Here is a 27,483-nt window from a genome sequence, read left to right as displayed (position 1 = left end):
CTCCCAGGCCCCAGGGAGGGAGGGGGGCTTTGTGTTTACTCTGGGGAGATGGGCAACCCCAGGGTGGTTCTGAGCAGAGGAAAGATGGGGACTGGCTTTCCCATGAAAATGACTTTCCACAGTCTGGCCTGTAGGCTGGCTGAGAATGGACTGGAAGGGAAGAAGGGGTAGAAGCAGGGAGACCAGAGAAGAGGCTGTTACGTTAATCCAGGTGAGGCACAGTGGTGACTGGGACCTGGGTGGTAACAGTGAAGGTGATGAGAAATGGCCAGAATATTATTTTAAAGGATTGACTAATAGATTGGATGTGTCGGGTATGAGAGAAACACGGACTCAGGCATAACTCCGAGGAATTTTAGCCATTGTGACTGAAGGATGGGGTGGTCGTTAACCAAAATGGGGAAGACTGAGGAGAAGCAGGTGCTCTGGGAGGACATCAAGAATCTAGGTTTTGGATATGTTAAGTTTGAGATGCCTGTTTTGCACCTCAGCGTCTGCTGTTAACACAGACACTGGGATGTGAGAGTCTGGGGTTCAGGAAAGAGCTCTAAGTGGGAGATGTGAGTCCCAGAATGATCAAGGTGTAGGTGGTATTTAAAACCATTGTATCTGGGGCACCTGGGTGGCTGGGTGGCTCCGTGGTTGAGCGTCTGCCTTCAGCACAGGTCGTGACTCCAGCGTCCTGGGATCAAGTCCCACATGGGGCTCCCCGAAGGAAGCCTGCTTTTCCCTCTGCCTGGGTCTCTGCCTTTCTGTGTGTGTCTCTCATGAATAAATAAAATCTTTAAAAATAAACAAACAAGCCATTGTATCAAACGAGCTCACAAAAGGAGCAAGTATAGGTGATATTATTTTACGTGCGATGGTCCTATTTTAAACACCAGTCAGCAGGGTGGCTTGTTTGGCTCCAGCCACGTTCGTCTGTTTGCAGATGGGTTCAGAGCAACAGAGGTGGTTCAACCAGTAGGTGATTTTGCTCTGCGGCAAGTACAGCAAAGCAAGAGGACGGGACCTCAGAGGGCAGGACCACAGTCCAGGGGCAGGGCCATGGTGGTGTGGGATCAGGTCCTGCACCTTCCCCAGGAACAATCACCAGCCCCTCTTCTGCTCCTCGTGTTGGTCATCAGGAAGGCTATTCCACGTGAATTTATTAGGTTTTGGGACACTGAAAGTCATTACCATATTGTTTTTCCCTACTTGTTGATCAAGACAACCTTAACACGCCCAGTGTTACCCTTGTGTCCCTCCTATAAGAAGGAAGAACGTGCCTTCAACGTCCCGCAAACCTGGAAACCGCTGACTTCATCAGCGTCCTAATAAAATAGACAAAACCTTAATTTTATCTATAAATAAGATTTAGGTTATTTTTAGAGTGTTACCACTGTAGCATCTTCACTGCTTCTCTCTAGAGAAATGGATTCTATCAATTAATCTACACTGTGTTTGGACATAGGACACTCCTGCAAACTTTTGAGGAAGAACATGGGAATGATCGTTATAAACGAAGGCTCTCTTGATGTAAGTAAAATCATTTTTTTAATCCTTTAACAACTTAATCATCTTGCAGTATTTTATCTTCAAATAGTTTTGGAAATGTTTGATCTTCCTCAGGTTAAAAGATCATTCTCGCTCCTGCTCTGGTGTCACGTAACGTATACTGGTCTGAACCACGTTGATGTAAATAGATTCCAGTTTTATGTCCACAAGCAGCTAAAACAAGTCACTGAATGATTTGCTTGATGGTGTGAGACGAAACTGCTTTACAAAAGCATCATGTCAAGAGGTTATTGAGTGATTACAGTTTATTCATATCTACCTGGGAATTTTGTATATTCATCACTTAATATCTGCTTTAGCTTCCAGGGTTCATATATATTTTGTTTCTTTAAAAAGAAATCTGTGGAACCTATTAAATGGCATGAATTCACCATTCCTTATAGGAAAGTCATGTTGTTCTGTTTTGGGTTTTTTTAGTGTCCTAATTTCTGGGCCGAAATGTAAATCCCTAGGATGTCCTTTTTTCAGGGCTGCGATCACATGAAGTTATATTTGGGAAAGAAGGGAAGATTTGTTGCGTGTACAGTGTAAAATAGAAGTTACGCCAAAAAAAAAAAAAAATTGCAGGTCAAATGACCTGTAAGAATTTTAAAGTAGAGGTGAGTGTTTGTAACTTAAGGTGGAAGACAGAACAAGGGAGGTGACTATACGGCTGCTTGAAATAGCCACTGACGCAAAGAGCGGAGCAGAGAAAAACCTGTTATTAAAGACGAGTGAAGTGGAGAGGCCACTGTGTTCGAGGGATGGTGAAGAGGGAAATGTTCAGAAGTCAGAAGGAGAACAGAAATTATATGTAAGAAGCGATTTGACTTCTGATTTTTGGATTGGTTGATGGTCTCTTCATGATTTGGCCTCAAAAACAATCCCTGTGATCCTTTTCCCTTTCTTGTGAAACCTTTGAGACACTAGTAGCCTAAAGAATAACACATGATTTTTGAAACTGTGAAAGTTGTTCACATCCTTAATAATAAGTACATTGTGTGAACCTACAAGCACAAACTTAAAAAAAAAAAAAATTCTAGCCTGTGGTTGGAAGACTTTCCTTTTTATTTACTCATTCAGTAGACCTCTGACAGGCACCAAGAATATGCCACTAAGTGAGCACTCAAGGGACCCCGCCCCTTCTGGTTTGTTGTCTCTGTTCCCTAACCCCTCAGGTTGTTAATTTTTTGGTTTATTCAAGTTACAATGTCATGAAAAATTATGACTGTGCTAGCCTTGCCCTTCAAAAGCTCACAGATAATAAGTAAAATGCAAACAAGTAAAGAACAAAACGGATACCAAAAATTTTTTTAAAAAATAAAAATGAACAAAACAGATACAGAAATAAGGTAGGTGTCTTGCTATGAAATTATATATTGTGAAGCTCAGGGAGGTGTTGTTAAAGTAAGCGGCATTTAGTTAGAGGCTTGTAGCTGAGTGATGGAGGAACACCTGAAGCAGAAACTGAATGCAAGTCAGTTCAAGGTATATTTGGGGCATGAAAGAGGAGCGTTGAACACAAGGTCATAATTTTTTAAAGTTTTCTTGGACTAAGTGTAGGCACGTAAGGGGTAAAGTTAAAGCTATAGAAAGGGGCAAGTGCACGTGTTAAAAACGTGAATCCGCCTCCCTCACACCCAAGCTCCCTGGTTTCTGCCCCGAGGGATGGCCACCAGCTCCAGTGTCCGAGGGCTCGTCCAGGGATGTTGTGCTATGGCTGGGGGCTACACACGTGTTTGTCGGCGCACAGACCCTGTTATCAAACACAAGTCACAACATGCGGTTCACGCTGCTTTATACTTCCTCTCCTTAGCAGTTGCTCTGCAGTAGCATAGGTGAAGCCACCCAGGTCGTCTCCAATGGCGGCACAGTGGAGAGATGATGGAGGAGTGGAAGCTGGAAAGGTGGTCTCAGGTCAGCTATGGGGGTCTGGGCCAGCTCTGAGGACTTGCTTCCACTACCAGGCAAGGGAGGCAACTTCATCAGCCTCTTCAAAGAGGCGGGATGGGAGACAAAGGTCGGAAGGGTGGTGAGGCATGGGGTGCAGGCAACGGGCTAGGAGACGTAGGTAAGAAGGGATGGGGGTCCAGGGCCGGCGATGTGGTATGAGGGAAATTCGGGGAGCTTACCCCGTGCGATCCCTGGAGTGGCTCCAGAATTGGGTGGCAGTTGTTGACAACTCCGCAGAAACGTCGGGAAACGTTCTCTGCATCTCCATAGACGTTTAAGACTTTGTCAGCAGCATGGGTGACAGGTGCTAGATGCTTTTTCTGAAAGACATCCGAGGTGAGGCCTGTGACACTGATGCCCAAGTATGACCGGCCAGGCTTGATCTGACGCGTGAACCTTTCTGTCCTGGTGTAAAAGCTTTCACCCCTTCCAGGCTGTGACAGCAAGGCTTCTTTGGTTGTCGTCTGCCTCATAACTGTTCTCCCAAGTCGGATACACATGTTCTCTATGTGTCGCAAGTAGTGAGCGATAGAAATCATAATCCCAAGGGGAGAAAAAGAGAAAAAAAAGAAAACTGAAATGCCAAAAATATTCAGTGTACCGCATCATGATGGTTAAGAGCAGGGCCTTTATTTTCATTTTGAAGTTTTCAGGGTGGTGACTCATAAGTGATGAGCACCTGGAAAGTCCCTGCACGACCTGTCTCTCCTGGACCCAACCAGGTGGGGCTCCCAAGCCAGTAGTTTCAGTGAAAGCAGGGGTCTGTGCCTGCCTGTTTTGCTTTCTAATTCTCCAGCAATGCCCAGCAAATTGCCGACCACACGGTGAGTCCTCCGTCTCTATGTGAGAATTAAGTCACTGAGTAATTATAAATTAAGGATTTCCCTTAAAAAAAAATAAAGTTGGGAAAAAAAAATTTTAAAAAGCTGGGGACCCCCCCCCTCCTGCCAGTGGCTCAGCGGTTGAGCGTCTGCCTCCGGCTCAGGGCGTGACCCCAGGGTCCCCCATCAAGTCCTGCATCGGGCTCCCTGCATGGGGCCTGCTTCTCCCTCTGCCTATGTCTCTGCCTCTCTCTCTGGGTCTCTCATGAATAAATAAATAAAAATAAAAATATATATATAAAAATAAAAATTTTTTTAAAGTTGTATATCGGTTTTGAATTCAGCAGTATTGATCTTGTCTGATGAGGTGTTTAGAAAGGCCCGTGGCTGTCCAAGTGACCGTGTGGGGTGGGAGACAAACGGATTAAGGCTAGTGTACCCAGCTCTCTGCAGCCTTGCTTTTTCTCTCACTGCATCTGGGGAAGGTTTTTCTCCCAGGGAGTTAAGTGGTGACTTTACAAATCTGGCTGTTTGGGGTCAGACCCGCTGTGGTGCTCTCATTTGCTTCTCAGCAGGAAAGGAAACATCACTTTGCATAGCTCCTTCAGATCTTGCGTCGTAAAATCCACAGCTGAGATTTCAAGCAAATCATTAGATGTGCTAGAAAGCCTGTAGATAAATCATGATTTATTTCTCATTGTCGTGGGAAAGCAAAGCATCCTGTGTGTTCAGATTGTTACCGAGCCTGATAAAATATGGGATTACCATTCCATCAGCACAAACAACTCACGTGTAGGTGATAAACTTGGCAGGAGGGTAATATCTTAGGAAATCATGCAATAGGAAATGCATTGTGGGTGTGTGTTTCATCAAGTGACAGTTCTAATGAGCGTGCTCAGATTATTCTGTAAAATGATACAATTGTGCCCTATTCTGAACGGGAGACCCTGGGCAAATTGAAATTAGGTCACGTCTCCGAGCCAGTTTTGCTGCCTGTAAAGGGAGGATAACGTCACCCTGGGCACAGGACTGGTATGGGTCGTACCCGGCACGGCGTGTTGAAGAAAGACACAGTATAGAGTTTCGTAGAAAAATAGTATTTCAGCAGCTTGCAAGTTGTTTTGCGGAATGATCATTTTCACTACGAAAGATCTATTATTTCACCATCTTCTAATTCTTTTTCTAAGCAAGATATAAATGTAGATCTTCTTTTGCCTAAGTGACGCATGTTGCTATGAACCGTGCACGTTTTCTACCGAGATATTCCTAATGCTAACTGTTCATTTTAAAACCGAATCTTTTTTTTTATGTTGAACTTATACACGTAAAATATTATATTTGGGGCTCTTCCGTTTCCACGTAGAAAAACCTTTCTCCTGGCAGTCACCATAATGGGAATTTTTGTCTTCCCATCTCTAGCTCATGTCAAAAAAAAAAAAAAAAAGTTATTTGGCTTTCTGATTTTCTCATTTGGAGTTTGCATACAATTATCCTTCTTGAAAAATTAACGGCTGTTCAGCATTTTTTAAAACCGTTAAGTAAAAGTATGAGACCAAACCGCAGTTGAAAATACCCACCATTTGCTTCGATGTGGATGGAACTGGAGGGTATGATGCTGAGTGACATAAGTCAATTGGAGAAGGACAATCATTATATGGTCTCATTCATTTGGGGAATATAACAAATAGTGAAAGGGAATAAAGGGGAAAGGAGAAAAAATGAGTGGGAAATATCAGAAAGGGAGACAGAACATGAGAGACTCCTAAGTCTGGGAAAGGAACTAGGGGTGGTGGAAGGGGAGGTGGACGGGGGCGGGGGGGGGTGACTGGGTGACAGGCACTGAGGGGGGCACTTGGCAGGATGAGCACTGGGTGCTATTCTATATGTTGGCAAATTGAACACCAATAAAAAATAAATTTAAAAAAAAAAAAGAAAATGCAGAGTGAAAGTCTTGCTCTAAAGATCTGATTTGGAAATCAGGACAGGCCTCTGCCCTTCCTGGCTCCCTTCACATTCACAGCAGGAGCAGCAGCAGCCCTGCTAAGGTGCTGCCCGGAGCACACAAGTTGTTCACGCCCAGGCCCCTGCCACCTGTTGTCCCGTATCCACAGCATCAGCAAAAGAGTTTCCTAGAAAGCTTAATCATTTTTTTTCTCTTAGTTTAGAAAATAAGAGTTTCATAGGTAAGCACCACGGAGAATCATCTAAAGCTGGTCAGAATCTATTGGGTATTTGTAATACACTGATCATTCAGGGAATTTGTATCATTTCTTCTTGTGCTACTGTGAACCCCTTTATCAGTTCTGTTTATGTCCTTGGCAGGAGACGTTTCCTTACGGGTCTGCAAGGGCAGGAATTTCAGATTGCTGGCTCGAAACTGCTGTACTTCCTCCGTCAGTTCCCAGCAATGCCTGGGAAGTATCCCACAGACGTCTCAAGCCCCGTCCACTTCATGACCTAGGTCCAAGGGATTCTTCTCACATCTCTTTCATATCTTTAGTTTGTCATGATTTGTTCAAAGTCTGTCTGCTAAAACGGGAAAAGTCTAAAAATGTGAGCTAAGAACTAGGGAATCTCAATCTGTCTTCAGCAGCCGGTGTCTAATTAAGGCCTTTCCAATCCCAATGCCACCATCCTCATCTGTCAAGTGCAGGGAGGATAGGAGAGACCATCATGTCTTGAGCCATTAACCCCGTGGGCGCCAGAACAATCTATTTGGGTCTCCATAATATAACCTAATGTCTGTATTACAGCGTGATATACTCTTAACCTTGGTCTCTTTTATGTGGGGAGTTGCTGGATCTGTCCTGGGATCTGTCCCACGCGGGATCTTAAACCTGTTCTCACTGTTCCCTCCTTTTCCTCTCTAGTGTCTGGCTTCCCTAGGGAACAAAAAAGGGCAAAGGAGAAAACTGTTTACTATCTATGTGTTGAATCGGGGGGAATGATGGTTAAATGTGTACATATGTACGTAGAAAGCTTGGAGAAATAAGTTCCCTGCCCTCAAAGTCAGCAGGCTTCCAGCGTGTACAAGTCTCACTGACTGAGCTGAGCAGCCCTGCCTGCCTCTCCTTCAGAGCATCGGGGCAGTCCTAGGACGTTCACGTTCAGCCTGAGTAGGGGTCGGCACCTGATACGTGGGAAGCAGGGAAAGGCTCCCAAAGCAAAATGCAGCTTTCTGACTTTCCGTGAAAAGGGAGCCCTCCTGTCCCTGCAGAGCTCAGTGCGTTGCTGGGACCATCATAAGAAAAACACCAGCTCGTGTTTATGAAGTGCTTATTTTTTGTACCAGGTACCGGACTAAAGACTTTATAGGGACGATCACACCCCTGAAAACATTAATAGGCAGATACTATCACGCCCGTTCTAGAAGTCTAACTTGACCTCTGGTGCTGACCGCCATGGGAGGACGGGTCCAAGGCCTTGGATTCCGGGGTGTAAGCAAATAGATTTTTCTGGGCCTCAGTGACCCGCTACTCTTGTAAAACTAAAGTGGTGATCATATCCATCTCAGGGGTACGTGGTGAGAATTAAACAAAACAGTACCTTCTAAATACTAGACAATGGCTAGCATGCCGTAAGCTCTTTAAAAATACAGACCATTATCATCATCATCATTATTATTAGTTCTCTTAGAGTTACTATTCCCAGGGAAGGTGGTCCTCATTGCCAGCTGATGTAACAAGTGATTTTATTTATTTTTTCTTTTTTTTCAAAAAAGATGATATTCAGGGATCCCCGGGTGGCCCAGTGGTTTAGCGCCTGCCTTTGGCCCAGGGCGTGACCACGGGAGTCCAGGGATCGAGTCCCATTTTGGGCTCCCTGCAGGGAGCCTGCTTCTCCCTCTGCCTCTCTCTCTGTGTGTCTCTCATGACTAAGTAAATAAAATATTTTTAAAAAGAGAGAAAGAGATGATATCCAACAGCTGCCCTTCTCACTACTTACACTTCTCTGCTTACTTTGAGAATATGACCTCAAGCCAGCCCGGGTTGGGTTATGGATACCGATGCTTTTCCCCACTGATATATTTCATAGAAAATGAATTCTTAACCGCATTTGATACTCACAAGCATAAGAATATATATTTTTCAACACCATGGTAAAATAAAGCACCTTATGAGATTGCTCGGTTTGGGGTTTGTTTGTTTTTTTTTCTCTTCTAGCTGAATTTGATTTTCTAACACCATGTAAGCTTCAAATATAACTTACAGGGCCTTCGTGACATAAAGGGTGAGGTTGTCATCTGTATCCTTTTAAGCTCGACTTGTATGTATTATGCAGACAAACCTCACTGTTTGGGGAACCAGCCACCGTTGAGTGGCCTCTGAAAGACATCCAGAATAAGCAAGTTACTGACTTGACTGCAGAAAAAGGAGGAGGGAGAAAGAGAATTGGGGCTACCTCAGGTTTTGTCTTGATGGGTCCCGCGAGCCCAATACAATACATTTTGTATTGCTTTGAAAAATAGTTTAGGCAGGTTTTAAACCACACTGCATTCGCCTCCACCACCAGTGTGGGAGCTTCAGGGTTGTGAATTTTCTCTTACCATTAGCAAAGCTGTCTCAGCTTTTTGGCCGGAAAATTTTAAGATCTGCGTTTAACTTTTGAGGTGTTAATATATCCCTATCAGAAGCCAAGTTATGTTTTTAAAATGTCCCGTTGCAGGATGACTGTTCAAGTGGTGCCTGGCACACGGCTGACTCTGAGAAGCTCTCAGCGAAGAAAGCCAATTTTGTTACATTTGAAAGAAATGAGTTACCAAAAAAAAAAAAAAAAGTAAACATGATTAAAAAAATGAAAATAGCATCTAAACAAATAATCTGTTCTATTTTCCTCTGATTTGAGACGCCACCTGCCACAAGCCAAACTATGTGGCTGAGAAAGTTCCATCGAACGCATTGCTTAGTCTCCTAAAAACTAAATGTGACCCCTTTCCTTAAAATTCAGTGATCTTGGCTGGCGTGCAGAAGTCTAAGTGAAGTTGTTCACGAATTCATAGTAGTTCTGTTTTGAGAAATTTTTCCTATCCGCAAGCCTGAATATTCTTTAGCGCGTTCACTTTTTTTTTTTTTTTTTTTTTTTTTTTTTTTTGCTGAACATCTGAACTCCTCCAAGAGATCCTCAAGTCCTAGAATTACAGGTAAATGCTTTCTAACCAGTCTATCCCTGCCACTGTCCCCAGAGCTTGTTGACATTTTGAGGGCAACAGGCCACGCCTTGTGACTTTTTTGCATCCCCGCCACCCATTCCTTCTGATGAGTCATCACAGCCATAAAATTGACAGTTTAGAGGAAACCTACTGTCTGCCAGGTGTCTCTGCTCCCACGGGGCTGGGCTTGGGTGTTTCGCTTACAGGGAGAGACTTTGAATTTGCACACCTAGCAAGTGCAGAATCCTGAACTTCAACCTCGGTCACTCTAAGTCCAAAACCATTTTTTTTTTCTTTTTGTTTTTGAATAACCATACCTTCTCCAGTGGTGGCAGAGACGCAGTCCCAGGAGGAAGCTTTCTGGGAGGAACCCCCCACGTTTCCTACTATGTCCTTCTCTCCCTTCCCACTCACCACCAGGACTGCAGAAGCAGCTGAAAGCAGGATGCCCTTTTGGAAAACTGTGGTGTTTCAGCATCTTGCATTTATGGGGTTCAGGAAAGACTCTACGTTTCCTTTTACTAATACGACAATTGCATGTAAGGTTTTATTGAACGTCCATATGAAGTGATGGAAGTGGTGTGCATTTGGGATTTGCACTGAGAACATACAGCAGACATGGAGTCTTTTGCATTCCTACACTAATTAATTCAAATTATTAGGAAAATGGGCCCAACATCAGCTTTCTCTTTGGTTCTTGCTTTATGGGGATGACAGTTTCTCGCAGAGCCCCATTTGTTATTTCCTCTAAATCGTTGATTTGGTAATTTGCTGACTTTCAAAAAACCAACTGTGTATTCCAAGCAGCCTCTCCCTGGCCAAATCGAAGACAGTATGAGAGACTGGATGTCTGCTGACCTGGTTCCTCTGGAATCTTCCTTCTGCGTTTGAACCCCTGCCACCACCAGAGAATATTTAATACCAAGCCCAAAATAAGTGTTTAGGAGGCTTTCAGTGGTGGTTTAAAATAATTACCATGAGAGCTTTGGAGAAAGCCTTCATCCACAAAACTACTTAAATTATATAATTATACCCCCTACTTCACTCTTCCTTCCTTTCTCTGGATTTCTCTTTGCTACGTGCCCCTCCCCAACACTGAAACTTAGCCTCGGACCCAGACTCGACACCACTCTGCCCCCCCTCTCTTCAGTGTAGCCCAAGTGAGACTAGATGCCTCCTAAGGAGTTATTTGCCTGATGGAACCTATCATAATCCCACATCCCAAACCTCTGCCCAGGGGCCAATTTATCCAGCACTACAACTTCCTCTTCTTTCCTTCTTCCATTTTGTAACCTTGACCTTTCTGATGGCATGACCCTACTGGGAGACTGGACTGCTTCCTCAGTTACTGTGTTTTATATGTATTCCCATGCATATAAAAAGCCCATATCTATGTAACAGCAAAGCATGGGAATTCTTTTTTTTTTTTTTTTGGTCTCTTTCCCCTCTTCATTATATTTAGCAATATGTATTGATTAAATGCATTCCCTTGGCTGCCTTCCATTATGCTGTTTTTGGAGGACCTCTTTGCCCATATGTTTTTAATGATTTCACCTTCTGTCTGCCCTTATCCACTTTGGAAAAATTACCGTATGTTAGTTTGGTTCTATACGAATATGTTTTTTAAGGTTATGTTCTTATATCGTCTGGGAGTTTAAAAACACCAGAGCTTTTTGGTCAAAAACCATGTCCAAGAAAGCTGGCGATCCTACTGGAATGAATACTAAATGGACCAATTATATATAAATGTAGTTTCTCTCTACTCTCAGGCCTACATTTTTTACAGCTTACTGCCGCCTGCGCTAGCTGATGGAATAGTGGATGTATGTGTTACACAGACGTATGTGGAACGTCCAGTGTTCCACTGAATCAATAACACGTTGTCGAAAAACAAGTAATAACCAGTGGTTTATCCATGTTGCTATTATGGGAGTCGTAACTCACTCTTTAAGAACTTGCTAACATTGTCCATACTTGATATGGTCATAACATATTATTTTAGAATGTCCTTGGAATGTTCTGTTAATTTGTAATTTTAGGGTGCGAACACTTGGAAAGTGTAAAAGTAGAGAAAGAATGAAATGTTTTTGGACCATAAATTTGTAAATACCTCATGGCTTAAATGACGATGAGGTGGGGCAGCAAACCTCAAAAGCAGCTAATATGTGTTAGTTTAAGATTCTTACATATATCCTCTTATTTGACATTTTAAATTAACTTATAATGGGTCTTAAAAGAGAGACCCTTAGCAAGTTACAGTAAGATTTTTTCACACACACACACACACACACACACACACCCTTGTGAATATTTATTTTTCTGCTATTGTAAACCATCAGTATCTGTGAATTTAAGTTATGGTGCCATATCTGAAGAAAATGGCAGCAAAACAAGGCGTCTGTGTTTTCTTTATCATTACTTATTTTAAACCTAGTGTTTAGGAAGCACTCATTTGCATATGCAATGCTATTGCATGTAACTTTACATATATATAGTTTTACATTCTTTATGGAAGCATAAAGCCTAACATATTCCTTGAGGTGGTCATCTATACAAAAAAAATAGAAAAATGACAAATCGATTTGTAACTTTCAAGTTATTTTCCACTCTCGAGTTGTATCAGTTTGGAGACAGAAATTAAGAGATACAGAAAAACAGCCTAGTTTCGTTACATAAATACTTGTCTTCCTACCATGTACCAAGAGCTATAGGCTGTATGAGAAGAGATAATGCTAATTTCTCTAGAGTTGAGGGTAAGACAGGTTTCCAGATGCTTTTTATGTAGTAGAAGTATCTGGTTGAGTATTAACAGTCAGAGGTGGATTGAAATAAATTGCCAACGGGAGATTTCAGAAGGAAACTCAAGATTCTCTTCATGGTACCACGTGAGTTGTACTAACATTATACGGTATCTGACGCTTTCCAGATCCTTCTTTATCAGATGGTGGTACCTCCATTAAAACTGATGTCAGAGGAAGGGAAAGAACTAGTCTTCCTTGGATGTCATCTCTGAGTCAAGCACCAGGCAGGGCACTTGACTCACAAGTAGAGGAGTTATTTTGTCCTCACGGTAACCCTAAAACAGATATTAACTCAGTCTTATGAATGAGAAAATGCTGATTCCAAAGCGCCTGAGTGGCTCAGTCAATTAAGCATCTGTCTTTGGCTCAGGTCATGATCCCGGGGTCCTGAGATTGGGTTCCACCTCCAGCTCCCTGCCGGCTTTCTCTGGGTCAGTTGGTGACTTTGCACATCAGCTGACAAGTTCTGAAGACTTAGTTAACAGTAGGGGCTCACTCCAGTGAGTTAGCTTGTGTTAGCAGAGTCCCCAGCTCTGTTCGGCTAGATTCCTGCAGGTGTTTTCCTGTGGCATTGTGTTGCATTTTGCCTCTTTTTATGGAAAGTAAGTGAAAACAGAAACCTGTGGTGCTTACAGGAAAGTAAGAAGTGCAGGCTTCGTAAACTTCAGTCTGCCTGACAAGGGTGAGAGTTGAGTGTCTCCCCAAAGTGATTCATCATTAGCCCCAATTGTATGCTTATTTCACTTAACCAGTGATGAGCTCACGAAGGAAAAGAATAAATCCAAGAACAATGAGGTACATTGTTAAATACTGTGTCTGAGAGTCAAAGTGTAATTCAGAGTTTTGATGTATTATTAGTCCCTTTCTGGGACTAGAATTCTCCTTAAAACAGAAGTTTATCATTTTTTTTTAAGTTTATCATTTGACCCGCACATATTTTAACAGATTCCCGGGAAGAAATATAAATGTCAAGTGCTCTGTTTGTTGTCAGACCCAAACACCAGCAAATACTTTGGAATAAATAAGTACACTTCTTTCCTTTAACGTTTGCCATTTGGGCTGAGCCTTGCGGACGCTACCCTCTGGGACAGAGATAAGTGGTCCCATCACCATAACTGCAGCCCTGGGCAAGGCGTGGAAGCCACGACCATGCGGTGGTGCCTGCTGGACTACTTAGCTGTGATCTCTCCCTCGTCTCTGCTCGTTAGGCTTGGTTAACTAGTCTTCTAGTCAAAGGCTAAAGGCTTTTATTCTGCTTTCCTTAGGGATATCTCTCTATGAGGGTGTTCCTTGGATGTGTTCTCAAGGGAGACTGTCCATACAATAAATCTCTGAGAAGTATCAGTGGGTGGGGGGTAACCCAAGGCTAGAAACTGGAAAGGGCCATCTTTTATGTAGGTGCTTTCTGCAGCATTACATTTTGGGCCATCAAAAAAAAACATAGTTCTCTGGTGGCCTAACGTGTTCTTTGCACATCTGGCCTCTGGGTTCTTCCAACTACGTCAAGCAGAGTTTTTGTCAAAGTGAAAGTGACATGTTGCATGCTATGACGCTTTCCAAACAAATCAGGGCTTTCACTTTATCTCACTATACAATTGTGTCAGATTTCCCTGTCTAGGGTGCCCTGTGTGGTTTTTATCAAGGGTTTCCCTGGTAAAAGTCATGTAAAAGCAATGAAAAAGATTGCCGTAAATCAGGTCTCTGATTTCTTAAGGACTGTTGTATTTTATTTCGTTGTAGGGTATTCTATGAACACGTTATCTGTTTCGCCAGGCTATCCCCTAAAGATTGAAATAGAACTCCACTAGGGGCTTCTGGTCAGAGTCATCTTTATGAGGAATTCTCCTGGCCTCATTATCTGCCAAGCATCTTTTTCTTTTCCAAGCATATTTCTTATAAAACAAATACTGTTTACTTGGCCCACTGTTATAAAACCTGGTTTGATCACTAAATATTCTATGTTTATTATTTTTACTAGACGATTTATATTCTATGAGACAGAAGGAGATGTTAGATCATCACTAACAGCTTGTTCTCCATTTCCTCTATAATAAGATAAGCACGTTGGGGGCACCTGGGTGGCTCAGTCGGTTGAGCATCCAACTTTTGATTTCAGCTCAAGTCATGATCTTAGGGTCGTGGGATCAAGCCCCACGTCAGGCTCCACGCTCAGCAGGGCATTTGCTTGAGATTCTCTACATCTGCCCCTCTCCCCACTCAAGCACACACTCTCATTGTCTCTCTCAAATAAATCTTAAAAAAAAAATAAGATAAGCACATTAACTTTTTTTGTTGTTGTTCTAATTAAGAATATCAAAAGGGTACCTGGCTGGCACCATCAGTAGAGCATGCAACTCTTGATCTTTGAGCCCCACGTTGGTTATGGAGATTACTTAAAAATAAAATATTTTTTAAAAAATATTTTTATTTATTTATTCATGAGAGACACAGACAGAGAGAAGGCAGAGACCCAGGCAGAGGGAGAAGCAGGCTCCCTGCGGGGAGCCCGATGTGGGACTCGATTCCGGAACTCTGGGATCACGTCCTGAGTTGAAGGCAGACGCTCAACTGCTGAGCCACCCAGGCATCCCTAAAAATAAAATCTTTTAAAAAAAGTATCCAAGATATTCTTGGAGTTTTATAGTCAGCAAAACAATCTTCAGAATAGTCACACAAGAACCATTGTAACCTCCCACAAAGTATCCTGTAACCATTAATAATTTGCTTGGTGTTTTGTTACAAAGCTTTTATTTCTTCATCAGAGGCCTCAGTCCCAAAGAGAAAAAGAGATATAAACAAATAAACGACTATACAGCATGCTCCATTGCAGAAGTGTGAACAAGGATGTGGCAAATCCAAAAGATGGTAGTCCTCCCGTACCTGGAGCACTCAGGAGAAATAGAGCCGTGTCTGTCCACTTGCCCACTGTTTTCAGGGTCTGGTCTTAAGGGGAGGGCGGATCTTGACAACGGGGAGAGTGAAAATGCAAGAGAAAAGGGAGGGAAACCGAGGGGAAAGAAATTCATTTCTTCCCCTGCCTCAAGAATTGGGGGAGAAAGAGGTGAAGGGAAGTTTTGAGGTTGAGGGAATCCTTCCTGGCATCGGTGTTCTCAGTGAAGCAGGTGTACGTGTGCTGAAGTGACGAGGGCCGAACGTGGGATCTCGGAGAGAAGGAAAGGTCTGGAGCAGCCGGTGGGCCTCTGGCGCCCACTGGGCAGTGAGCACCCGTGCGACAGAAAGGGGCTGCAAGAGCCTGACCTCGTGCTGACGTGTGTTGTCGAGACTGAGAACCGAGGGGAGCGTCGGCTGTGGCCTGAAGGGTGAGCAGGCAAGGCGGGAAGCAGGCAGGCCGGCCAGCGCCCCAGAGCCCCTGATGAGCACCCGGCGGGGCGCGGGGTGGGGGCGGAAGGAGCTGAGCGGAGTGACTGGAGGGACCGATGGGGCCAGGTTCCGGGGCACAGCCACATCCTCGGTCCCTCCCTTACCTGGATGGCTGCCCGGGAGGGGGCCCTGGGCCCACGCTGCGTCCCCAGCTTGCCTTTACCTCCCACCGTCTCCGAGTATAGCAACACATGCCCCTTTTCCTTCAGCCCACAAGTAAGACCGAGTAGAATAAGGAGATTACAGAGCTTTCATTTTGTTCTACTCTGTGGTCTTTTATCCTTCTTCTGATTTAGCTTCTCATTTATATATTTTCACTTTCACATGTCACTAAGTTTAAATGTTTAAACATTTCCCCCTCCAGTAGCTCAAAAGAAAACAAAGCAACAGCTAATATAGTGATAAATTTATTTCTGGCTACAGGAGATAAGCTTCAGTGCAATGTGGCCATAAAGTATGGCTCCTAGGCTTAGGGGAGAAGCAATAAACTTTCATAAATAAAATAATCTAAAATACTCCTCGCAGTCTAAATAAGAGGAAAACATAACTTGTAGCTGGCAACACACAGCCAACCACGGAGCCACTTACAGAAGAGGGCTCTGGACTAAAATAAGGAAATGTTTGCAGCTTTGTGGCCGTCACCTGGCCGTCTAGGCGGGCAGACGGGAGGAGTCACGGGGGGAGGCGTGTGACTCCCGCATCTGAAGTGCCACCTCTGTTACGAGTCCTGACACCTTCTGATTTGCTGCAGACCTGTGATGGCCACCGAGGGAACCCGGGGGTGCTGATGCTGCAAGTGAGAGAGTCGGCGGCCGTTGCAAGGTCGGAGGACAGACCCCTCACAGAGGGGAGAATGGGGTTACCAGCTGGGGGGCCCTGGGCCGTGCGCCCTGCCGCTGACCTCGCAGGGTGGGGAGCTCTCCCGAGGGCCGTCCCGGCTTGCATGTGGGGTTTCAGCTCAGGACTCTCATGGCAAAGGCGTGGCTCTCGCAGGGGCGCTGCAGGGGGCAGTGCCTGGGTTTGAAAGGCTGTCGAGGCGATGGATTCCTCTCGAGACAGGGAGCAAGCAGGACACGCAGGACTCCCTCTGCATGTGTGTGTGTGTGTCTGTCTGTCTCTCACACACACTCACTCTCCAATCAGAAATGCTAACGGGGGGCCTCTGGGTGGCTCCGCGGGTGAGCACCTGCTTGGGCCCAGGGCGTGACCCCAGGTCCCTGCATGGAGCCCGCTTCTCCCTCTGCCTGGGTCTCTGCCTCCCTCTCTGTATCTCTCAGGAATAAATAAATAAAATATTTAAGAAAAAAAAAAAAAAGAAAGGAATGCTAACAGGGAGCTGGAGAGCCGTGGGCAGGATGAAATCAGAGTTCGTGGGCGCCCTCCTCGAGCCGGCTCTTCCCGGGCGTCTGTGGGCGCAGTGCCCGTCGCTAAGCAGTGGGTGTCCCGTGTGCCCCGTGGGTGGACCTTGGTGGCCCCGGGGCCTTGCGGGCCGCGTGGACTGAGCTGCGAGGGCTGGCGGGTGAGCCGAGGGCCGGGTGCGTGGGGCCGGGGCCTGCTGCTCCACGGACTCCGACATTCCAGGGCTCGGCGCCCTCGGCATTGGAGTCCAACGCAGAAGCACCTTCCCAAATCGCCAGTGAAGATTTTGACCACTCGCCGCGGCTCCCTCTTCGTGAACGTGACCGAAGCCACTGGGCCACGTTGTTAGGTGGCGGCAACCATGCGCTCTCCCGCGGACGTGGCCAAAATCGCGACGGCAGCGTCTTCCGTATGGGTGCACGTGGGTGCCCGGGTACACGGCCCCGCACCTGCTCCGCCGTGGGCTTCCGGACAAAACCCCGGCGGGAGGGGACTCGCCCCTGTGTTCTCCGGGCACAGCCAGGGCTGGGCTGCTCCGCGGCGCCCAGGCTTTAGTAAGGTGGGAAGCTGGCCCCACCGGGTTACAGGAAGAGTCTGTGGGATTTGGGGAGCAAAACTAAGCATCCCGACGCTTTGTGCCTCCGAAGAGCGGGGAAGCAGACCTTGATAGAGGGAGGTAAACACGGCGCCTCTGTGTCGGTGAGGTGAGCAGAGCTTTCCTTGAGGCTGAACATTCCTACGTGTGGACAGTAGGTGAACCCCCTTGGTGGAAGGGGTTCTTCTGCTCGCTCCATCAAGACCACCACGCCACATGTCCACAGCCCCAACGAGAATACAGCGTCATGAAATCATGACCGAAGTCACAGAGACCAACTGTTGGTGTGGCCAGAGATTGCAGCTACTGTGTTCCCCCCTCTTGGTTCCTGGGAATTAAGCTTCCATAGCTTAGGGATTCCGAAAAAATACCCGTAAGTTATCTAAATTATATTCCTTGGCTTTTCCGACCGTGGGTTCCTGGCTAAGCAGTTCTGACTCGTTCATAAATTAGGACAGTGTGATTGTCTCATAATAAGATAATTTACCGAAAATATCTCTGCAGGGTTGTGAGCGTGTGGCTGGACTAACGAGCAAAGCCTCTGCGGAGGCATCCGCGGTTTGTGATGCCCGCCCTGGTGGGCACAGATGTGTGACTTTAATAGAGTAATTTGCTTTTTCTGATAACATTTGTCCAATCTCCTTTGAGGGGCTTTTGCGAGAATAAAATGAGCAGAGTTCTGTGAAAGCAATTTAAAACAGTTGAAAGCACTAAGATGAACTAGCTGTAGCTGCCCAGCGTCCTTAAGGCATCTCAGTAGAACAAACGGGTGTAAACGTTGCGGGTGCTTTTGTGTGGTTTTGCAGGCAACAAGGGAGACTCTCGGTCGCCACTGCACCATCCTCGGCGATGCTCTGCGAAAAGAGAATGACTTTGCTCTTATAATCGATGGGAAAACCCTCAAGTACGCCTTAACTTTCGGAGTCAGACAGTATTTCCTGGACTTGGCTTTGTCATGCAAAGCTGTTATTTGCTGCAGGTAAGTTCTCCCTAATATTGTCAGGTTGCAGCGAACAGCACCTGGACCCTCCGCTCTTGATTTTTAAACTTCCTCCAAGCGATTCTATCCAGAATTTGTACATGTCAGGTTATTTGTGATTTTGCTCACTTGACACTCAAGGTTCACAGCCCAGAATAGAGTTTAGCTGCAGAGTTTTGGGTGTTTTGTTTTGTTTTGTTTTGTTTTGTTTTTAGGTGAGTCCTACTGATGATCTCTTAGTCATCCTTGTTCATAATCTCCTGTGTTCCACATCACTTATTTACCCACATTTCCATCGAGACTTGGTTCCGTAATGGTTCTGTTTTCTCCACGTCAATCTTTGATCCTGCTCGGAGGACTTAACTTTGCGGACTGGCACGGGGACTTAACTTTGGAGGTGCCAAGTCATTTTCCCGAAGACGAGTTCTTGACTGGACATTCCTCTTTCCTGTGATTTTTATAATATGGACCATTTCCTAAATGAGAATTGGTTTTGCATTATCAGGGCTTAAGCCACAGAACTACATTTTTATAAGCTATTTAGCTCTCGTCCTTCCAGAACCTCCCATCAGAGCGTCTTCCCCGTATCTTGGTCTAAATTGTTCACACTGTGTCGTCCTGAAATTTCAAGCGTGTTCATGACTCTGCCCGCTGTCTTCACTATGAAACCTAAGGGTAAAAAAAGAAAGAAAGAAAGAAAGAAAGAAAGAAAGAAAGAAAGAAAGAAAGAAAGAAAGAAAGAAAGAAAGAAAAAAAAAAAAGAAACCTAAGGGTTTCCCTCTTTGCCATCGACGCACAGAGACTCTTAGACCCAGCTGGTCACCCCAGGGTCTAGGGTGCAGTGTCTCCAGTTTGCTTTCTCCCCCAGGGAGATGAAATCTTAGCAAGGCTTCTGAAGAATTTCCCAGAACTTTTTCTTTTAACATGATTGTTAAGATATTATTATTATCTTTAAAAACATATTTACTAATAAAAGAATGTTATTTTTTTTAAAACCCTCTTTGTCTAGGGTTATTCACTTGAATATCCTGTATATAATTTATAAGTCATGCCTTGTATATATTTCCTAAGTTTGTGAAATAAGATTTAATAAGTACCTTTTATAAAGCATCATTTCGACCTATAAAATTATATCCTACTCAGAGAATTAAAAGTTGCTTATTCCAGGAACCATATTATTTTAGCCATTTATTTTTCTTCACTGTAGTGTGTATTAATAAACGTTCCCATAGAGCCCTCGGAGAGCCTAACGTACACACGTATTTAACATCAGTAATAATCAGGCTCTCTGCTGAATGATGAAGAATTAGAAATTAGTTTATCTCAGAGATCTCATTTGCATTTTGTAAAATTTGCTTTTCCAGGGACTTTTCTCGATTCCTTGCTGATAATCTCTTGACCACGTCTTAGTAATGTTCAACTCTGATACTCTGCCGTCAGCATGCTTGTGTGCCAGCTCTGGTTGTTTAATCGCTTTCACTAATGGGATCACGAGAATCGACAAAAGATTGCCCAAAAGCACATCAAGTGCTAGGACTGTTGGCTCCTGGTTGAAAACCAAAGAGAATACAAAGTGCCCAGATGCAGTGAGCGAGCTCCAAGTCTGCACCTGTGCCAGGCCTACTGTGCGCTGGGCGGGCAAGGCTGAGCGAGACTTCCTGCCTGCTCTCCTTTGTGCCCCCCCTCCCCCCGCCTTTTAAGTAGAATCACAGTTGCTTTGAAAGATGTGGGAGGCCAATTTTCATAATGCAGTCACTGCAGCTGAGCCTCATTCTTAGAGCATTGCTTAACACAGTACCTCCCACCATTCTTCAAAAAGTGGAACCACAAAATTAAACAATAGCAGAGGGAGAGAAGAAGTAAAAAGCGGAGTCGAGGGAGAAAAAATATGTTGTGCGCTTGTGAAATTCCCTCCCGAGATCCTTGTTCTGGATGCTCACGAGTCACGTGGAGCTCGGGGCCCCACCAGGCCCAGGCCCCGGGGAGGGACTCACACTCAGCCGTGCACGTGCAGAGCAGCTCGGAAACTGAGCTTATAAAGATGTGTGTGGCCCCTTCCTCCCTCCGTCCTGTTTTATGCATGTTTGAGGACCTGAAGGTCCCTATGCAGACACTGGGTTTTATTTAGAGTTTTCAGGGTTTGTTGTTTTTTGGGTTTTTTTTTTTTTTAAGTAAAATATCTTTCCTCAGCTTTTTTTCTTCTAATTGCCTTCATACTCTCTCTTTTCCCATAAGGACCATGGCTCAGCTTCCGGTCTGGTGTTGAGAATTCATCTAAGCCCATAATTACATCAGTGCCCCCGCTGGAGTTACGTCTGTGCACCTTCTTGGCCTGGTGCCTCTTGGCATTTCAACTACTGGCCCAGACCATTTTCTTGTCATTTAGCTTACTGACCTTGAAGTATAATTTCCATGATAATGCTTCTGTCACTTGTGAGGAATAGGTGGGCAATTCTGTATATCTTTCTTTACCATTAAATGCAAGTGTCACTCCAGGTTTCTCAGAGGATTACAATCCCCGAGCCCCAGGAAATTCTCTATTTTACTCCACTAGAACAGACACTCCAGATAAATACTGAATATTATTTCAAAATAAGGTGCTGTTCCACGACTTTGTTTGTGTCCATTCTGGCTTTATGGGTTTTCCCCTCATGCTACTTTGCAATCTTTTTTTTTTTTTTCCTTTTGTCCTCACGTGAAGATAATTCAGAGTCTGCTCTCTGCTGCAGGCTTCTCTGTGCCACAGCTAGAGTGGCAGTGGAGGGGAAAGCCTTCCCATAATGGATAATGAGGCTCTCGATATTAGTTCCATCTTCAGGATGACATCAGCCACTTTCCTCCCTGACATTATCAGCATAAAGGGCAGAAGGCAGTTTTCAGTGTTTGTCTAACTGACACGGTTATGAAGATGAGCATTTTTCCCTACAGAGCCTACAGCAGAATTGAAAGAAACAGTTGTTCTCAGTCCGTCGTCATTATATCTCTTACCACCACTTTCTGAAGGGACCATTGAGAGACAGAAATGATCCCCTCGTTCCAAAACTATTCGGGGCTTTGGAGTCCTGGTTTTGGTTTACAAAGGGGAGATTTCATGTTATACCTCAAGTAATTTTTTCTAAGTATGTAAAACACAAGAAGTAAAATGAAATCTGTCTTGATCAGCCCAGCAAGGACCGTGTTTTGATAGCTACCAGGCAGCTTTTGTTTTTACTTCCTTGCACATCTACCTGTACAGCCTGAGCGATCTCAGAGGAAATACGCATCTAATGTCACAGGAATTTCGACAAGTTTTCCTGGTTATAGATGTAATCTCCGTGTCGTCCTTCTTCCCTTCTTTTCCCTTGCTCGGGTACAACCAAATCTTATCACCTGGTGAGATCAGATACTTTTGAAGAACATAAAAGCTGTGGATCATTCCCCCCAATCCCCCCTGCAAAAACAAAAACAAAAACACTGCACACAAATGGGTAAAATTGAATGCACCATGTTAGGGGCTTCACAGACCCCTAAAACTCCTGGACAGGTAGGTAGAAAAGGGAAAAGCTTGCTCCCGGATTTGTGGAGATTTTTGTACACAGCTAAAATCAAGAACTGTTCTGCAAAGTGGCATTTTATCTGAGGATTCATGAAATTCTTGTTCTAATTTTACCTTGCTGGCACTCTGGATACCTAATGGAATTTCTCTGGCTTTGGTTTTGTGGCCTATAAAATGAAGAGCTTGGCATATAGCGGCGATTCAAATCCTTCACGGAGCCTGGATGTCTAAGCAGCTAAGAGTAGAGCTTCTCTGGCATGGAAAGGTGGGAGATGCATGCACACACGCACCCTTCCTTGGTAATTTCCTTCCAGCTTGAAAGCTGCCAGGACAGAGGACCCCCGCTAGCCCTTTCACTTCTGGACCCTACTCCTCTGTGGCCACTTTCCACTGGGAAGCGTCTGTCTACTGCTTGGATCAGCTTAATTTGGGGAAGCATCTGTTCTACCTCTTTTAATATTCCCTCCAGAAGAGGGTGGGAATGTTGCAGTGAAGTATTGCTGTGTGTTAAATAGCATGTGGTTTCTGAGATCCTCATCAGTTCACATAACCCAGGCTTTCAAAGAATTTTACATTTTTTTCTGTAGTTGTCAGTTTAGTTTAAACATATTTTGAAACTTATGTTCTGTGACAGTTGGTTGAAAATTGGCCTAGAGCCTCCAGCTTTTAGACTGTCTAGCAATCACCGTTCTCCTACATAATTTATGTACTCATGTCTTCTGAAAAGCAGAAGTTAAATTGAAGTAAGCATTTTTCCCTACTTGCAACATCTCTAATCAAAGTTTAACCCCCTTTTAGGCCATTTTCCCCATAGCGCATAAAAAAACACTTGACTTCAGTGAGTGTCGTCTCTCGGGAGTGGCATTCCAGGCAAAACCTTTCACCTTAGTCTGATCAGCGGGTCCTCCTAGAAGGGGAGGTCTAAGGGGACGCTTCGAATACTTGCTGTCATAGCATGAGTACGTTAAGTAGAGGGTCAAGACAGATCTACTTCTCAAATCTTTCAGGATTGTCTTAAACTTTAAGGATTTCTCTAAATAAATGTTTTACTTAAAGGGTAGTCATAAAGCTCAAATGAAGCTAATAAATGCTCAACAGACATTCCTTTAAGGAAAAAAATTCGTGAGCACCGTTGGATGCCAAGCAGATGTTTGGCTTTGAGAAGACTTACAAACTGTTAATGAATGTCAACCCCATATTTGCGTCCAAGAAAACATGAATAAATGTTGGAAATGTTGAGAGAATATTTCTTTCATACATGTATGGCTAAAAGAGGACATCCTGAATAAATTTTATAACTTCATAACACGGCCATATTTTGCTTTGACATAATATAATAAGCTGGTTCAGCCCAGTCTGTCTCATTTGCTTCTCTGTCTCTACTGAATAATGTTAAGAGTAGCAGCAAGGCCGTGTTACGGCCTGTTGGCCACCTACGATGTGCACGTCCCCACCAGGGAAGTCCATGTTTGACAGTTAAATTTAGATTGATGAATCTCAACACTTGAGAATTCCACTGTAATTCAACATTACATAGTTTTAGATGTGATCGGTTTAGAGAAAACCACCATCGCCCAGCACACACACACACACCAGTTAGAATTGCAGATCGTATGATTCTAATAAAACACAGTTTTAGCCTCTATTGGAAAGTACATAACGTGTAAGCATGCAACTTAGTGAATTTTCATAAAGCGAATACACCCCTGTACCAAGTACCGTAGCATAATGAGCACCTCAGAAGCCCCCTCGTGTTTCCTGTAGCGTCATTATCCTCCCAAGAGTATCTGCCATCTTGATTTCCATGATCGTGCCTCCTAAGTGATGTCTTATTCATTTCAGTTCTTTTTCTGTCTTGTATCTTGCCAACTTGGAATAAGTGTACGTATCCTCCGTCACTGCACTCAAATGCTTGATGATTCTCTTCTGTTCAGCAGTTTTAAGTACAGACTCTGCAGCTTCCCACCAAGAACTCCCTGAAGCTTTACATAAATCAGTAAATCAGCACTTCTAATGTATTCTTTAGTCAAAAACAAATCCACCTGACCCATTACGTGCGGTTCTCCGGTGATAGGATAAAGGTCTTCGTTCTCCGGCTTGTTGAGGACATGATATATGTAAACCTACAACATTTCTTCTGTCTGTCTGTCTACGGACCTGATTTTGTGTGGGAAAGGAAAACAGAATTACTTTGGTGTAGTTGGGTCTCCTTGAACCCATGAGGTTGCTAGTGATTACCTTCTTTCTCATAAACCCATCTAGCCATCCCTGTTTAGATCTTGGAAAACAGAAGGCATATTACCAAGGGAACAGACACAGAGACAAGCAGTGGACATAAGACAAGCTTTATGTTAAGGCAAGAAAGAGGAGGTGGTTCCGGATAGCATTTTCCAAGAGGAAGTGAGTATTTCATAGAGCAAAGGTGGGCAAACATTTTCCGTCAAGGACCAGATAGTAAATACTTTGGGCTTTCTGGGCTGTCCAGTCTCTGTCATAGCTACTCAGCCCTGCCTTTGTGGCACGAAAGCAGCTCTGGACAAAACGTAGATGATAGTAGGGGGAGCTACGATCCACCGCTGACCTTAACACAGTCCAGTTCCATCAATGCTCCTTTGTATGTTTTATGCTTTTTGAATAGTAAGGACTTCCCACTCATAAAGATATTCTCATACATTTCTTCTGTTCACCTCACAACTTTCTGTTTTCCTTATAGGTCTTTACTCCGTGCGACGATTATTCTTGTACATCTTAGGAAGAAGGGCTCAGGTGTTATTTCTACGTAGCAGATTCTCCTGGTGCCTCCTACTAAACAATCTGCCCCTTCTCTCTCCAGAATCTAAGTCCAGGTCCTACCTCCTGTTAGCTCAGCAGTATGTTCTCTGACTTCTCCAGCTTTAGCTGTTTCTTCGTTCTTGAAAGAAAGTTAAAATTAATCGCTTTTACAGAGTTATGAGGAAGAAATGGGTTAATATGTACGTTCAGTGCATTGGTAGCTATTATTAAAAATTATGTTACTCTTAGAAATCTATCAAATCTTCTTTTATATGGTCTCACTGGATACTTCTGGAGAGAAATCATAAAGTGTCTTCTCTTTTTCTTATCCCTAAACCCTTATGCTCAGTCCTTCTGTAGGATATAGTGGTTAGGAATATTGTCTCTCAGTCCACACTGCTCAGGGTCGAATCCTAGGTTCACCACTTACTTGCTTTTTGCCCTAAATTATGTAATCTTTCTGTGCCTCAGTGTCTTCATTTATAAAATGACAGTAACAGTAACCTGTCTCTTTTAGGGCTATTCTGAGGATTGAATGAATTAAGATTTTATTTATTTATTAGAGACACAGAGAGAGAGAAATGCAGAGACACAGGCAGAAGGAGACACAGGCTCCATGCAGAGAGACTGACGTGGGACTCGATCTCGGGTCTCCAGGATCACGCCCTGTGCTGAAGGCAGCGCTAAACCGCTGAGCCACCGGGGCTGCCCGAGAATTGAATGAATTAAACAAAAGCTTAGAACGTAGTAGAACACTTAATTACTCACTAGGTGTCATTATAAGGTATGTCTCTTAGACACCATATATTGCTGGATCTTTTTTTTTTTTTTTAATCTGAGCTGAGAATCCCTTTCAGTCAGTGAATTTAACACATTTACATTCATTATAATTATTACTATGTTGGCCTCATTTCTTTCATCTTATTTTGAGTTTTTCATTTATTATGCCTTTTGTTTCTTCTCCCCCTGCCTTCCACTGTCTAAATCACATTTTCTTCTGCTGATTTGCAAGCTTCACAATCTATATTCTATGTCTGGTTGTTTCTAAGGTTTTGATAACCATGTTTTTGCTTAATGTCTCTATGGATTAGTAAGTATTCCTTCCCCTGCCCACCTCCATGAGGAGATGAGAACTGAAGACTTTAAGGTAATTTTGTGTATGCATCTAGTGTCAGATCTTACTTCTTTTGTAAGTAATCTACTTTTTATCTCTAGAAACCTTTAGAAATTTTTCTTAATCTTAATTTAACCAGAATGTGTCTGGAGATAAGTACCTTTTTCTTATATTTCTTTTTTTTCTAAAGATTTTATTTATTTTTTCATGAGAGACAGAGAGAGAGAGAGGCAGAGACCCAGGCAGAGGGAGAAGCAGGCTCCATGCAGGGAGCCCGACACGGGACTTGATCCCGGGTCTCCAGGATCACGCCCTGGGCTGAAGGCGGCACTAAACCGCTGAGCTACCCAGGCTGCCCTTTTTCTTTTCTTTTCTTTTCTTTTCTTTTCTTTTCTTTTCTTTTCTTTTCTTTTCTTTTTTTTGGGGGGGGGGCACTTTTAATAGAAGGACGTGTCTTTCTTCTAGAAAATGTCTACTTCATTCTGTCCTTCTTTATTCTCTTACTGGATTCCTATTATGTATCGTCCCCCATATTGCTCCATTTCTTTTCATTTTTCTCAGAATCTTTCATTTTCATTTAATTTCCTCATATCTTTTGGGACAGTTTTTTAATTCAAAGTTCTGGGTTTGATGCTATTTAGTATCAAGTTTACTACTGGCTTTTTTATTTTAGCAGTTATATCTTTATATTACCTATTTTCAACTGGTTCTTCATTGTAACTGCTTTTTCCAGTTTGATGTTTTCAGTATCTTCCCAACTCTTTCCAAGGCTTTTTTTTTTATCATACCTTTTAAAAATTTTTGTTCTCTCTGTTTTTACCGATTCTACTTCCTTATAAGTCATTGTAATCTCTTTTGTACTCATAATCTTCTCTTGTTTTCCCTGTGACATATTGTTCCTCATTTTCCCTGGTGGCAGTAAAGTCCCTTGGGAGGAAGGTTGGTAGCAACATCCCAGCCTGCGGTAAAGTTGGAGACGGGGCTCAGTCTGAGCTTCATGAATGCCTATTTTCCCCTTGTTCCTTTGCCCAATATTGCTGTTGTGAGAGGCAGCCACATTTTGGCGGAATTACCCAGGTAAGGCAACACTGAAGGCTCTGTTAACACACCCATGTCATTGGCACCTGTCCCTGCCTGGCTCCATGCCCCAAGGTTGACTAGAAAACTCTAACTTTCCGGTTCCAAGGTATGAAGTTGGAACTTTCCTGGGGTCTTGGATTTAGGGCATTGGACACACTCCTGGAATTGGGGAGCCTTTCAGGCATGTGACTTGGGGGACTCTGAGTTTCCACAAGCTCCAAGCCTACACCAAAGTTTTCAGTTACAGTGAGAGAGGAGCCCCTCTGCTCCATCCAGCCCAGTCTCACCTCCCTGCCCCTGGTCGGGTGGGCTACGCAGGCACAGGGAGTGAGCAGTCCTGCTGAAAACCTCACTTGCCTATTTGTTTATCTGTGGCCACCACTCTTTACTTCTAAGCCATTTACCTCC

At 44.0% G+C, this 27,483-nt stretch overlaps 1 protein-coding gene across 6 annotated transcripts in view; it reads left to right on the top strand.

Moving 5' to 3' along the window:
* Positions 1 to 27,483, top strand: part of ATP8A1 (ATPase phospholipid transporting 8A1) — a 224,355-nt gene that overhangs the window by 134,036 nt on the left and 62,836 nt on the right. For all 6 annotated transcript variants that reach the window (XM_038555963.1, XM_038555961.1, XM_038555959.1 and 3 more), the window contains 2 exons: positions 1,454 to 1,518; positions 18,402 to 18,574. In XM_038555963.1, coding sequence (XP_038411891.1) covers positions 1,454 to 1,518; positions 18,402 to 18,574 — 238 coding nt within the window. The remainder of the gene's footprint in view (positions 1 to 1,453; positions 1,519 to 18,401; positions 18,575 to 27,483) is intronic.

This window comes from Canis lupus, chromosome 13, assembly GCF_011100685.1.
Source record: "Canis lupus familiaris isolate Mischka breed German Shepherd chromosome 13, alternate assembly UU_Cfam_GSD_1.0, whole genome shotgun sequence".
Taxonomy (NCBI): Eukaryota; Metazoa; Chordata; class Mammalia; order Carnivora; family Canidae; genus Canis; species Canis lupus.
The sequence above is the reverse complement of the archived record's forward strand: the minus strand, read 5'-3'. Positions and strand labels throughout refer to the sequence as shown.